The 15524-nt window shown below is 39.1% G+C and overlaps 1 protein-coding gene across 2 annotated transcripts in view; it reads right to left on the reverse strand.

Annotated features, from left to right (window-relative positions):
* The window catches only part of LOC107992375 (uncharacterized), a 48113-nt gene that overhangs the window by 9230 nt on the left and 23359 nt on the right, over window positions 1-15524 (reverse strand). Inside the window, exons 5-7 of one of the 2 annotated variants that reach the window (XM_051090437.1) lie at window positions 7746-7947; window positions 6371-7640; window positions 843-905 (exon numbers count right to left, since the gene is read on the reverse strand). In XM_051090437.1, coding sequence (XP_050946394.1) covers window positions 6712-7635 — 924 coding nt within the window. In that variant the 5' untranslated portion in view covers window positions 7636-7640; window positions 7746-7947 and the 3' untranslated portion in view covers window positions 843-905; window positions 6371-6711. The remainder of the gene's footprint in view (window positions 1-842; window positions 906-6370; window positions 7641-7745; window positions 7948-15524) is intronic. The other variant, XM_051090438.1, reaches the window with a different exon arrangement.

A 15524-nucleotide genomic window follows, 5' to 3' on the forward strand; every position in this document is an offset into this window, starting at 1 on the left:
CATATTTCACTTCGGACCCCTCCGAAGAAGTCAGACTGATCTTATCTAACGATAAAAGATGAAAAATGACTGATTTTGAATGATTCCTTGGAGAATTTTAAATTAAAAATATTTTAAAATATTGAAAATTTTAACTAGAAAGAGTTGAAAATTTTAAATAGAAAACAAAATGAGGCTTAATAAGAAATTTTAGATAAGTTGAAACAAGAGTACAGAAGCATCATAACAAATATGCAAACATAAAATAACATATTTAGATTTTAGTAAAAACATATTGGAGACCGATCAGGTTAAGGGAAGTAGAGGATGTAGAGGTTAGAGATTTAGATAAAGAAGAGAGAATGTGAAGATGTAAAAATTTCTAGGTTTTTTATGTGGCCTTGTTTTTTTCATGGATGAAGAATGGATTATTTATAGCCAAAAATGCTTCTTCAAATGGCTAAAAATTCAAAATGACTAGTGTCACATCCCCTCCCGGACTACCTGCTAACTTAGACCGAAAAATGGCGTGAATCCGACGAACAACGCTTTTCTTTACCTGTATCTGTCGACTCTGCTTAAAACTTTAATGTGATGAATTTGCTAATCTAGTATATAAACTATTATACATGCAACAAAACACAGCGGATCCTAGGCTAGTCAAACACATATATGAAGTGTACCTCGGAATTAACTGATTTCACGAGTAAACCTAAAGACACCTTAATCAAAATATAACCAACAAAATTTACACAACTGCAGCTCTTAAAGCTTATACAAACTGTGGAGTATCTATAACATACAAGGGTGTATATACATCATAACACAACAAACTCTATGTCCAACTCAAAACACGTACTTACAATCGATAACGGAGCTTCAGCAGACTAAGGCAGTCTATCAGGCAGCGGGAACTCGATTTCTACCTGGAAAATGGGTAAAACATTTTGGAAAGGGTGAGCTGTAAAGCTCAGTGAGTGACTCAATTTAAAATTATAAATTTAAAGATAAGAGCACGTGAAAATTTTACACATATAAATCTATTTATACAAGTCGTAAATGTAAACGTGTAGTAGTAAGAATAGCTTTCTCAAATACTCAGCATGTTCGTCATTGAAATCTAGCAAGGCATATGAAGTATATTGAAGCATTTTAACTAACATGACAAATCTACATTGTGTAGAGTACACCCAGTACAACAACGTTTACAAGCTGTACGATGTAGTGGAGCCCGCCCAGCACTCTCATCGTCTTTGTCGTAGTGGGGCCATTGAAATCTAGCAAGGCATATCAAGTATATCAAAGCATTTTAACTAACATGACAAATCTACGTTGTGTAGGGTACACCCAGTACAACAACGTTTACAAGCTCTACGATGTAGTGGAGCTCGCCCAGCACTCCCATCGTCTTTGTCGTAGTGAGGCTCGCCCAGCACTCACGACAGTATCGTTGTTATGGAGTACACTCAACGTCAACAATGGAATCTAACCAGTGTGCACACGGTAATCTCTAGCCTCAGGCTCAAGATCTCAGTCATGTAGTTAATTGAAAATTTAATAAATATTCTAAAAATACTAAAACATGCTTGCTTATAAATCTTACACAGAGCTCAAAGTTTACTCGGCTCTTTCGTGGAAAACTGTAGTTCTTAAAACAAAACTTCTTACTAATTCATGCTTTGCTTAAAACATGGTGGTTTAAATATTTTCCAAACATTTAATATCCACGTGCTAGCATAAATTTCATTAAGAAATCTAGTTTCCAAACGTATTCTTGAAAATAGTCATGAAATTCAAATACCTTTCATGGCTTCGGAAATAAACATTCATCGCATTCAATCATAAATAACAGTTATGGAAAATATTTCAAAATTGGTTTTGTCACTGACAGTCTTGGGCTAGATCCTTGGTCTATAAGCTCGATTTAATTCTTCTTGGCCTGCCAACAACCCAACCGAGTATTAGAACTCTTAACATTCTGGTTTTCTAAAGATATATATAACATGTCGCACTAAAGATGACGCTCACGAAAACAAAACTTAAGAAATAAAATCCTATTTCAACAACTCTCTGAAATTTCCAGATTTCTAATATAAACTTCAAATGACTATAACTTCCTCGATACTTAACCAAAATGAGTGTTCTTTATATAAAAATCTTCATTTTGAGGTCCTCTAAAACTTACCTAAAGATATGTAACTTTGATTCCCTGTGAATAAACTCAGATAACCCTCGAAACAGAACAACTTCAAGAATCGTACGCATAAGACCTCTTTAACTTGTCCCTACAATTTAACTTATTTTTAGTCGTTTTTGGTTCACGATTTCTTCATAAAAGTTGTAGAAAATTGAATAAGATTTCCAATCATACTAAATAGAGATCCTAACTCTACCGGTACACTCTGAAATACAAGAAAAACCAGAGACCTCCTGATTTTGCGTGAAAACCAACTGCCCTATTTTCTTTATCAAGAAGCACCCAATGAATATCAGAATTTGCTCCAACTTTCTTCATAAAATTTGTTTGAAAATGAGTTAAATTTCAATAAATGTAAGCCTCACCTCTTAATTCCTTTTGAAGAGTTCAAACCGAATTAAAAACCAATGATGTGCAGAATGAACCAAGATTCAGCCAAGGATACACTTTGCTTGAGTTCTCCTTCTCTTGTTCAACCTCAAAATTCTAGTAAAATTCCTCTTCTTCTTCCTTTCAAACTCTCTCTTAAATGTTCTCTGTAAATTGAAGAAGGAAAAATGGAAGATGGATGAGAACTTTTTCTTCAAAAAGTTTGGCGGTGAAGGGAAGAGAAGAAGAAGAAAAGAAAAAAAAAAGAAATTTTCTTCTCTTTTTTTTCCTTTTATCCTTTCTTTTCTTTATTTTACTTAATAAAACCATTAAATATATAAATATATATATATTTACACTTAGTATCCTTTTTCTTTTTTTTTCTTTTTTTTTCCACATTTAAAGAAATTAAACAAGAAAATATCGGGTTTACAACTTACCTTCCCCTTAGAAAATTTCGTCCTCGAAATTTAGAATGTCCTTAACTAAAAAGTATCGGGTATCTCTTCTTCATCTGATCTTCTGGTTCCCAAGTTGCCTCCTCCACTCCATTAAGTTTTCACAAAACCTTTATGAGTGGAATTGTTTTGTTTCTCAAAACTTGTTCCTTTCTGTCCAGAATCTGAACTGGTTCTTCAACATAACTCAAATCTTTTTTTAATTCAACTGGTTGCTCTTGCAACTTATGTGATGGATCTGGTATATATTTTCTTAACATGGATACATGGAAAACATCATGTATTCGTGCAAGTTCTATTGGCAGCTCAAGTCTATACGCTGCTGGTCCCACTCGTTCCGTTATCTGATATGGCCCAATACTAGGACTTAACTTACCTTTTCTTTCGAAACGAATAATTTCAAGAAAACTTGATCTCCAACTTGGAATTCTAGGTTTCTTTGTCGCTTATCCGCATAACTTTTCTACAGATCTTGGGCTATCCTCAGATTTTCTCTGATCAACTTAATATTATTTGTCGTAATTTGAACCAACTAACTTCCGCTCTCCCACTTCATTCCAACCCATAGGAGTTCTGCATGGTCTCTTATATAAGGCCTCATAAGGTGCCATACTGATACTAGACTGATATCTATTATTATAAGAAAACTCCATAAGTGGCAAGTGAGTATCCCAACTTCCTTTAAGTTGAATGACACATGCTCTCAACATGTCCCTTAAAGTTTGGATGGTCCTCTCGGACTAGCCATCTGTTTGGGGCAAAAGGATGTACTAAACTTTAGCCCTGTTCCCATTGCTTTCTGTAAACTAGGCCAAAATTTAGAAGTAAACCTCGGATCCCTATCTGAAACTATGGACACTGGTACTCCATACTGACTCACAATCTTATCGACATATAATCTAGCTAGTTGGTCTAACATAGATGTCGCTTTAACCAGTATAAATCATGTCGTCTTGGTGAGTCTGTCGACTATTACCCATATACCATCATGTCCACTGGATGTACGAGGTAATCCAAACAGACAATCCATAGTAATATGCTCCCATTTCCACTCTGGCACTGGCAAAGGATTAAGAAATCCTCATGGCCTCTGTCTTACTGGTTTAACCTGTTGACAAATCAAACATCTATCAACATATTCAGCTATCTCTTGCTTCATTCTAGGCCACCAATAAGTCTTCTTTAAAGTTCTGTAATCTTGGTGCTACCTAGATGCATAGCGGAAGCTGAACTGTGAGCTTCTTCTAGAATAGCATTCTTAAGCTCACTGATATTCAGAACACATAATCTTCCCTGTTTAACAATGGCTCTATCTATTCTCAGCTCAAACTCCACCTTTAAGCCTTTCTTGGATTTCCCAAGCTTCTTCTGTAAATTACTATGCTCTGACTATCTTCTTACAATCTCAATTACTAGAGAAGACCGAACCTGAAATTGAGCTAAGAGACTTCCTGAATCCTTTGTAGTTACTACTGCCTTGGAACCTCTTAACTCATTCAACAAAGCTACTCGAATACCACACAAGGCACTTTTCGGAAGTCTTGACTTCCTACTTAATGCATCTGCTACTACGTTAGCTTACCTGGATGATACTCTATAGTACAATCATAATCTTTAATCAGTTCTAACCATCGCCTTTGTCTCAGATTTAGCTCTTTCTGATCAAAAATATACTTCAGCCTCTTATGATCTGTGAAAATATGGCACTTTTCCCCGAACAAATAGTGTCTCCAGATTTTTAATGCTAAAACAACTGCTGCTAGCTCAAGATCATGGGTAGGGTAATTACACTCATGCTCCTTCAACTGCCTTAAAGCATAAGCTATTACATTCCCATCTTGCATAAGCACACAACCTAATCCTAGCCTTGAAGCGTCACAATAAATCACATAGTCCTTCCCTGTTACAAGAAGTGCCAGAATAGGTGTTATGACTAGTCTTTTCTTCAATTCCTGAAAACTTTGCTCGCATTTATCTGACCACTCAAAATTAGCATTCTTCCTTGTCAAAGCGGTCAAAGGCAATGCCAATTGTGAGAAATCCTCAATAAAACGCCTATAGTATCCTGCCTAACCCAGGAAACTACGTACTTCTGTCGCACTAGTTGGTCTTTCCCAATTGACAACCGCTTCCACTTTTTGTGGATCGACACTAACTCCTTTTGCTGAAACTACATACTCTAAAAATACTACATGTTCCAACCAAAACTCACATTTGCTGAACTTAGCGTACAACTGTTTATCACGTAGAGTCTGTAGAACAATCCTCAGATGTTCCTCATGGGATTCTCTGTCAATCGAGTAAACTAATATATCATCAACGAACACGGTCATAAAATGATCTAAATACTGATGGAAGATCCTGTTCATGAGATCCATGAAAACTGCTGGCGCATTCGTTAAACCGAATGGCATAACTCGAAACTCATAATGCTCATACCTCGTTCTGAATGTTGTCTTAGCAATATCTGATTCTCTAACCTTCAACTGGTGGTATCCTGACCTTAAGTCAATCTTAGAGAACAATGCTGCTCCCCTTAGTTGATCAAATAAGTCATCGATGCGTGGTAAAGGATACTTGTTACGTATTGTAACCTTGTTTAACAATCTATAGTCAATACATAATCTGAGGGTACCATTTTTCTTTTTTCATAAATAGCACTGGTGCTCCCCAAGATGATACACTAGGCCTGATGTATCCCTTGTCAACTAGTTCTTGTAACTGATTCTTCAATTCTTTAAGCTCGCTTGGAGCCATTCTATACGGTGTCTGTGAAATAGGTGTTGTTCCTGGTAATAATTCAATGGTGAACTCAATCTCTCTATCTGGTGGCAAACCTGACAAATCATCTGGAAATACATCAAGAAACTCTTTCACCACATGAACATCTTCTGGCTTCAACTTTTCTCTTTGCACTACTATGATGTGTGCAAGAAACCCTGTGCAACCCTTCTTCAGCAATTTCTCAGCTTTCAAAACTGAGATTAAACTTCTAGAAACGACATTCCTCATACCTCTAAAAACCACTTCAGCAAAGCCTGATTTTCTGAAAACCACTTCCTTCCTATGGCAATCCATAGATGCATAGTGAGCAAATAAGAAATCCATTCCCAAAATTACATCTAACCTCTGCAACTCTAGTGGTAGCAAGTCCACTAGTAGACTGATACCTTCTACTAAAATTTCACAATTACGCAACACCTTATTAACAAGTAAAACGTCACCAACTGGAGTGTATATAGCTAACCCCTAAACAAAGGTTCTAGCATCCTATTCAGCTTAGTCAGAAATATACTAGAAACAAAGGAATGCGTAGCACCTGGATCAAATAAAACATCTGTAGGTACATTACAAATAAGAATCGTACCAGTAATAATGTCTGGTGCATCCTTCGTTTCTTGTTGAGTCATAGCATAGACTTTTCCCTGTTGCCTAGGTCTTCCAACAACTCCCTTTTGCCTTGGACCACTGGTGCCCTCTGTTGGAACCACTGAAACTCTCGATTGTTCAACTATCTGGGACCCAACTCCCTGATCTCTCTGAACTGTCATATTCAACTATGGACAATCTTTCTTGAAATGTCCTGGCTGTCCGCACTGGTAACATACACTGGCACCCACCAAACACTGACCTCGATGGTTCCTGCCACAACTCATGCATGGTGTTCGCTGACTATAATAGCAACGGACTCCTAACCTGGTTGTGATTTTACTGTTGATCTAGTGGGTTGACTAAGTATTTTCTAGCTCTATCTCTGAAAACACTACCATAACTCACGTTCCTCGATGCTTGGCCTCTAGACCGATTCTTAAAGTCTTGATGGCTTGAAATATTTATCCCAGGCGTGAACCTCCGCTGCTTACGACCTCTAAATCCACTAGCTGTTGATGTCCCATGACTAAACTCCACTACTGATTTCTCTTCTGTTATACTCTGCTCTACACGAAGGGTAGTCTCCACTAACTGAGAAAAATTTGTCCACTTAGCAATGGTTGTAATTGGGGTACGTATTTTAAAACGCAACCCTCTTTCAAACCTTCGACACCTGTCACTCTCAAAAGCCACAATAACGTCAGCATACCGTGAAAGCTTGGTATACTTCCTCTTATACTCAGCCACTGAAAGTGATCCTTGTTTCAGCCCCAGAAATTCATCCCTCTTGGCTTCACAGTATGTGTTGGGATAATACTTATCTTCGAATATGCCTCTAAAAGTCTGCCAATCTAAAGCACGTGCATCACTGCGCCTAGCTAATATAGATTTCCACCATCCTTCAGCCTCTTTTTGCAACAAAAATGTGGCCAATCTAACCTTTCGTTCCTCAGGAAAATTCATCACATCAAAACACTTATCAAGCATATTCAACCAGTTCTCTGCATCAGGTGGATATGTGAAACCCTCAAACACTGTAGCCCTTAACTTCTTCAGCTGTTCAATTCCGTATGCCTTTTCTGGATCACTAGGGTCTACTCTCTCTGGCCTTCCTATCTCCTGTGAAGTTCTCGCAAACTGCTCATTTTCTGCCCCACCTCGAACTCTTAGGGTACTAGATTCCCCTACAGATGGACCTTGGGTAGAACCTTGCATCCCGTCCTGATTCTGCCGGCGTCGTCTGCCAGTACGTGGTGGCATGACTCCTATAATATGTCAACACATTAGACATAATATAGATACTTAACTCAAATGCATGATACTAAATGTCTACACATATTAATAATAATTGGACTTACTTCTACCCTTACCTAAACCATACTCCACTAGTTCCCTTTAAGCTATCTTGACTTTCAATTATTTACTTTCCAATTTCTTCTTAGAGCTAACCGCTCTACCTTAATTCCCATGTAGCAAACTGCTCTCATACCAAGTTGTCACACCCCCTCCTGGACTACCTGCTAGCTTAGATCGAAAGATGGCGTGAAGCCGACGAACAACGCTTTTCTGTACCTGTATCTATCGACTCTGCTTAAAACTTTAATGTGATGAATTTGCCAATATAGTATATAAACTATTATACATGCAACAAAACACAGTGGATCCTAGGCTAGTCAAACACATACATGAAGTGTACCTCGGAATTAACTGACTTCACGAGTAAACCTAAAGACACCTTAATCAAAATATAACCAACAAAATTTACACAACTGCAGCTCCTAAAGCTTATACAAATTGTGGAGTATCTATAACATACAAGGGTGTATATACATCATAACACAACATACTCTATGCCCAACTCAAAACGCATACTTACAATCGATAATGGAGCTTCAGCAGACTAAGGCAGTCTAACAGGCAACGGGAACTCGATCTCTACCTGGAAAATGGGTAAAACATTTTGGAAAGGGTGAGCTGTAAAGCTCAGTGAGTGACTCAGTTTAAAATTAGTAATGTCGAGCAGCTTTTGCTTCCCCGTAATAAGAGTCTTATGTAGTGTCGTAGGTCGTCTTTGAAAATTATCAAGACTGCGTAGAAGGAGTTGTCTTTCTTCTTTCTATATTATATAACCTCTTGACTCGTTCATTCCCTCAATATTCTTTGAGCCTCAATCATTGATTGTAATAGTCTTACCTACGGCAAAGAATTCCTATGGAGCCTCCTGTGGAGTCGACTTGTTTATCCATATTAACAGCTTCTCTTCTTTGGTTCATTCCATAATTCTTCTGATATTATTTTTCATAGTCAAGTCAATCATCAAAACGTCTTTTCTTCTGAACTTATATAAATGCGCTTGGCTTCTATTCTAACCTTGGTCTAGGTGCCTTGCCATAAGTGGTCGCTTCCTTTCGCATGCGTCTGTCAACTCTTTACTCTGCCTTACCGCGTAGTCAAATAAAGCTCTAGATGAGTTGTTCTCCCTTGTTCATTGACTCCTCTTCTCTCATCTGAAATAATAGTCTTTGAACTGCTCCGGTCCCTGGTCCGGTCCGTAGTGGAATATGAATATGTCCTTATTAATGAGGATACAAAGGTTAGGACTCTGAAAGCGAAGGACTCATTCATGGAAGAGGTTCATATATATGTCCTTATCAATGAGAGTTCGAACTAGCTTAATTCCACTAAAAGCCTGTTCATTCCAGAATTCTGTAGTGCCGCGTAGAAGGCTCCTTTTGAGCAACTTCTCTTCAAAGTAATAGTCAAGTCAATCATCAAAACGTCTGAACCTGTGTCATTGAAGTCTTTTCAAATCTTTTTCATAATCTTGACTACCATCAAAACCTCCTACGGAGCATCTTTATCCCGTTTATACAAAAAAAGGCTCCACTTTGAAAGAGAAATCCCATGATTTCTACTCTTGAACTCCTCTTCTCCAATAAGAAGGAAGGTTCTCTTGCTAGGGACTTTCTTCCATATTCTATTCCGCGATTGAAGGAGGCGCAGTAGGCACTGGCACTGTGCCTTTAGGTTTGCGCTCTTGCTTTAGTTCTTTCTCTTTAAGAAGTTGTAGTTCTTGTTGATGTAGTGGATGTCAGAACTAGCGCTTATTTATAAGCAATTATGCAAAATATGGTATATGAACAATCAATGAATAAGGGGGCTGGATTCCATAGCAGGATTCAGGTTTCACTTCCAAGAACAGAGAGCTCCCCAACCGACCATGACCAACATGAACCTTAAGAGGAGGAAGCAGAGCGGGATCCTTCCTCTCATTTCGAAAGAGAAATCCCGGAACCATTCACGACACGGGAGGTTAGCATACAAGAATTTCAAGAAAACTTCCTTGCATGAGAAAGATCTCATTAAAAGGATCTAACTTCAAGACCGAACTCAAAGATATTGACGTCTTTGCTGTGTCTAACCTTCCTCAACGAAGAATGAAAGAGAGTAGGGGGTATAGTTCCGTTCGCTAACACTGAGAAGAATTACCTATTCAGACCTTGATTATCGGTCAAGCTTTTTTGACTTTTAGTCGCACCTTTTAGACCTCGTATTCTCTCTTTCTAGAGGTCGGATAGGAGGCATCTTCTCTCTCATTCCCCTACTTATTTGATGATGCAGGCGACGTCCGACCCAATGTATAGGCCTTCTTACTGACATCGAAAAGATCTAATACACAAGGTTATGAATCGGTCTCGCAGTCTTAATCTACTTCAGTCCTATTCTACGAAGGAGTGAATTCTTCTAGATTTCCTTAGCCTCTTCCGGAACCTATGAAACTGGTAAGAAGGTTGCTTTTTCTCCTTTGAGTTCCATCTTTTCTACATCTACATTATAAAAAGAAAGCTAACGGAAAAGGCAAGATTCTTTGCGCCTTCGGAGGGGAAGAAGAAAATCAGACTGCTCCTACGGAGCTCAAGCGGTCGATCTATCTCTTTTGGAAGAGGTTACAGATGAGATTACCTAGCCCCTCAAGCAGAAGATAGATGAATAGGATCGAAAGATTAGGACCAGATCCAGGCATCAGAAGTACTTTTTCTTTCATTATAGTCTCAAATGAATAAAGAAGTAGGCAACCCATACAACTACTTATTCTATAGGAAAAGGCAGATCAGTAGGGTATCAGCTCTAAGGTGGCCCGAGGTGATGTGTGCTAGGATCAGAGCTGTTATGGTATGATATATCCGAGAATCAGTCTAAGACTGTATTCTACGAAGAAAGATTCCCAATCAATGGAAGTTGGAGAACTAACTACTCATCCCACGGAGCGAAATGGACCCAATTTAGAGGACCAAAGATCTCAGGCTAAGGCCCTGGGGACATGTCCCCATCCTCTGGATTAATAGACTTCATTCCCATTTTTGAAAATCGACAATCTCTTTCATTCTTGAAGTCCCCAGACTGAGTCCGCTCGAGCTACCCGCTGAGGAGATTCTTTCTCTCCTTCTTGATAAGAACTGGTGGGATAGCAAGAAGAATCCTGAATGAGACGAGAGCCCTTGAGTTGAAGTCCACTAGAGGGTAAGCATATAGGATTCAGACGTGGAGCCTTGAGATCGTGAGAAATCGGATCAGGGTGAGGAGAAATCTGGGAAAGGGAATGAGAGAATGAGCACAGGAAGTAGCCAAGGTTGCGGATATTGCCTGGTATTGAAGTAGGGTCAGTGGCCAGAACCCTTGGTCTCGCTTTTCTGAAAAGATTCTCAATATTCTATGAAGGAGTAGGATGGGGTCATGGATTCAAGCCATAGCAGAACCTAGTTCGGATGCAAGAAAAGAAGGACGCAACCTCGCCACCCCCCATGAATACTAAGAATCTATAGCAATTCTCAAGAATGAAGATAGATATCATTCCCGTAAAGATGATAGGAGAGAGAGGACTGAGGATAGAAGAAAGAAGATCAGAATCCGAAGAATCAGATTTCAAAGGCCTGAACCTCATAAATAGATATGAGATCAAACCTCATGAGCCTTTCATTCATCAGACTTGGAGGTTTAGGAGTTCGTTCAACTTATAAATCAGTCTTTAGGATCGAGACTGAGGAGGCCTCAACCGATGGGCCTTGGAATTGGCTTGATAGAGGTTTCAGGTTCAGGGAGGGTAGCCAAAGCAACCTAGCTGGGGAATTGATCTTTACTGAGTTGACGAGGTTAGCCCTAGCCTCAAGAGCGAACTCATAGGGGTCCGTCTTTCGTATATTCATCATAATAGAATAAGAAGAAATAGGTCGATCTTTCTCAGTCCCAGTGGGAACTCGACCCCTTTTGTAATAGTCTTAGAAATCATAAAAATGTGGGGAGTGATTAATCAGAATTTTTGAATATCGTCAGAGAGTTCCCACCTTCTTTGATCAAAGAAAGTGGACGCCTAGCTCTCCACCAATAGTGGACTGCGGTCCCGGAGATGCAGCCTCCTATCAACTGATCTCAAAATCGCTTCGTCAAAGTATGGTGTAGACGACTGACTGAACTATTGAATATGTATCGAAAGTTCTCATTCTTAATTCAGTCAGAATTCCTAGTCAGATTGATAATAGAATTTCCTTATCATCAAAATGGGGTGATTTCATGGGGGTAATGAATTTTTTCTTGGTAGAAGTTCTTCTCCTATCCTCATCCTCAGTCCCCAGGTTAAAAGAAAGGTGATGAGTTCACTGGTCCTAGAAAATTCAGACTGTGATTTGACTCGATTTGAGACTGAGGTGCAAAATTCACATTCCATTCTTTCATGAATGAAGGTCAGACATCAATTATGCTTCCGATTCTTGTTATGCTTACTCTCTGGAACTCTGCTATTCTTCTTCCTCTCCCTCAATTAGGGAAAGAGCTTTTTTTCTTGTTCAAGAGGCGCGTATGATAACCTCTTACTCAACTGGGAATTCCTTGGCCCTCTACTACCGCTCCTTGGTCTTCCTCGGAATTTCAGTCAAAGCCTTTCGGTCCTTCTCTCCCAAATTTGACTCTGGATGGAACTCATTCCACTTTAATTCTCAGAAGAGAGGCATTTCTTCCAATCATAGATAGATAGTTCGGGCTTTGCTCCATATCATCCTCGTATGCCTAATCTTCTGATTCAATACCAGTTCCTCTCGGTGACACTTCCTTTTCTGTCATCAGTCTCAAAAAGACATATATATAAGGAATTTGACAACAACATCGATCATCGATCAGTCTCATTGATAAGGACATATGAACTTTTCTTCTCTCTTTCTTTTTTCTCAAATTCTTCTTAGTCCGAAGGACTTGTTTTCTCTTCTTATCTTCTCAACTCCTAACCGCTCCTTTGATTTTAAGTCAAGTTGCTTCGGACCTTTCAGTCTCGCCTCAACCTTTGTAATAGATTTCATAGTCCGGAGGACGCCTCGACCTTTGTTCTCAGTCCAAAGGAGTCAGAAACATTAGACATATGTGGTTACATTAATCAAAATATATATGATTCATAGTCCGGAGGATGCCTCAACCTTTGTTCATTAATTTAGTCTTTCACGATATCCCTTTCTCTTATGGAGCCTTGTTCATTGATTGTTCAAAGAGTGGAATCATTGATTTGTTCTTAGATATCTATCTCCTAATCCTTTCGAAATTGCAGTCATTTTGATTCAACTTCGGTCGATCCCATTCTATCATAGGGAAAGCAACTCCTCGATCATTCTTTGACCCTTCGCTCTGACGATTTGATGAATGAAATTCAAGAAGAACGAAAGACAGACCCAACCTGAATGAATGTCTTTTTCATCTGAAAATGGATCAGGTTTCGCTACGGGGCTAGATGCCACTAAATTCTGATCACAAGCGGAGGCAAGCCGAGACCAAAGGTTGGGAACCCCACCGAAGCCCACCCCGTACCGCTCCGTGGGTAGATTCTTTCGTTTATGATAAATGAGGGAAATGCGAGAAAGGAAAAGCTATTTCTTCTTTCCACTGAAATGTAAATTTCTCAGTAGTAACGAGGTAAGAGGCAGCAGCGTCATCGCTTTCACGAGACCGAGTTGCCGTAGTGAGATGGGCCATTGGGTTAGGAGTAGGATTCTTCAAAAAGAAGGGTTAAAGAACAGTTAGCCCCAGAGAAGCGGAAGCCTCAGTCAGAGTCTATGGCTGTGGCAGTAGTAGTTCCTGAAAAGGTTTCAAAAGTTTGTTGTAAGAGCTTTAGTTGCTTTAGTAATTGCAGCTGTCAACCCCTCAAATTCGCAAATTCTTTGCGCCTTTATTCATTGATAAGAGTCGATCTTCTTCTTCACGTCCGGAGGAGAGGCTCCGTAGGAGTTGAAAAGCCTATCCAAGAAGATTGAAGTTGACATAATATCTAAGATTCGAGCAATCCGAATGGAATCAAATCCAAGTACAAAGAGTGAAAGGATCAATGAAATATGATTGATCTCAAAAGTAATAATCTAAGTAGATAAGACGCGATCATTCTTTGAACCTAGGCACCTCTTTTATCCATAGATTAATATGGATATAAACAAGTCCTTCGGACCAAAGAAAAGAATAGGCATATTGACAAAGTAATAGGTTGAATAGTCCTTCGGCTCATGAATATGGATAAAGAAGTCCTCCTAAAGAAATAGGATGTATAGTCCTTCGAACGAATTGTGGAATGAGACTCGTCCTCCGCCGTCGTGAATATGGATGAATGAGTCCTTCGGACGGGGGTACAGTCCTTCCCCAAAACAAAGTCAAAGAAGATTGAGAAGGTTCCATAAGATAGAAATCAAGCTTTAGATGAGTTGAAAAAGAAGATTTCAAAAGAATGATCGAGGACTTGTTTACAATTCAATAAAAGAAGTGGCCAGAAAGCAAGGCATAGAAAGGGAAAGGAAACTTGCTAACTCTTTTGAGTTTGGAGACTTGTCTCTTATTTTTCCCCATAGGGTTCCTCTTGTGGAAAAGCTCAAGGCCATCAAGAATTTTCTTTGTCAAATAGTTTGCTCGTATCAAAGCGATTTTCACGGAGAAATAGGCAGAAGTGTGGGGAGGGCATATACCACTTTGGACTTTTTCGTGAGAAAGAGAAGTTTCATCGGGGAGATTCCAAATTCTATAGGCGAAAGGATTCTTTCCTACCTTCAAAAGCATAACTTCCCAGGCTATGTTATATCTGTGACTTCGTACCAGTTAGACTGAGTACTGAATTATCTAAAGCAATGAGTCCCATCAAAATGAAACTCTTTTTCTTTTAGTAGGTTTAATGTTTGGTCTTGCTATTTAGTACTACCAGCTTGCATTCGATGCCATCGTCTGTACTTAGCATGCCTCCTTCAATCCTAATAAGGAGGAAAGGCAGAAATGCCACAGCTTCCTTTCAAGATTCCAATCGTGACATTGGTAATCCCGCATCTCAGAATCCTTGCTTTCGATCTGGAGAGTGAAGTAAATAAGAAGGTTCCCCTCGCTATCTTGTTTACAAATTTCTTTTTTTTTCTCTCTTTTCATGATGTCAAAAATACTAACTTTTCCGCGTGGTGCCCGACGCATCATCTACTTTAGTTCTCACTTTTGAGGCTGCTACCACAGCTTTTGCCTCCGTTTTTCACGCTTTTGTTCGAGGAAGGCCGCTGGAACTTGCTGATTGAGCAGATTTAGTTGCTTCAGCTTCAAAGCCTGAGATTTCCCTTGATGCAGCTTTTTAGCCATCCCTTCCCATCCGAAATAGTCCCAAAGACAAGATCTTAGATAGCAAGAGGAGATTATCAAAGGAAGAAGAATGAAATCCTCTTATGTTCAAAATCTCTAAGAATCAGAATAAGTCTTATTCTTTGTCGGTCCGAAGGACAAGTTAATATGGATTTCACAAATTCTTTGATCCTTTAAGCCTTTTTTAAGGATCAGTTTTTATTTAATGAGCTTCTCGCAAATTCTTTCCGCCTCTCCTTCTTAGTCGACTTTCTTCGCATCGACCCTTATCATTTTGAGTCGAGTTATTTCTAACTATAAGAGCTCCTTCTCATATTATCATTCAGTCCTTTCGCCTCAAATTCTTCGATCATTCTTCTCACCTCTATTTTGAGTCGAGTTATTTCATAATGCACTCCTTCTTTTATTGTCATTCAGTCCTTTCGCCTCAAATTCTTCGATCCTTCTTCTCACCTTTTATTTTGAGTCGAGTTATTTCATAATTCACTCCTTTGAATTTGAGGATAAGGACTTCA

This window comes from Cucumis melo, chromosome 9 (assembly GCF_025177605.1).
Source record: "Cucumis melo cultivar AY chromosome 9, USDA_Cmelo_AY_1.0, whole genome shotgun sequence".
Lineage (NCBI taxonomy): Eukaryota > Viridiplantae > Streptophyta > Magnoliopsida > Cucurbitales > Cucurbitaceae > Cucumis > Cucumis melo.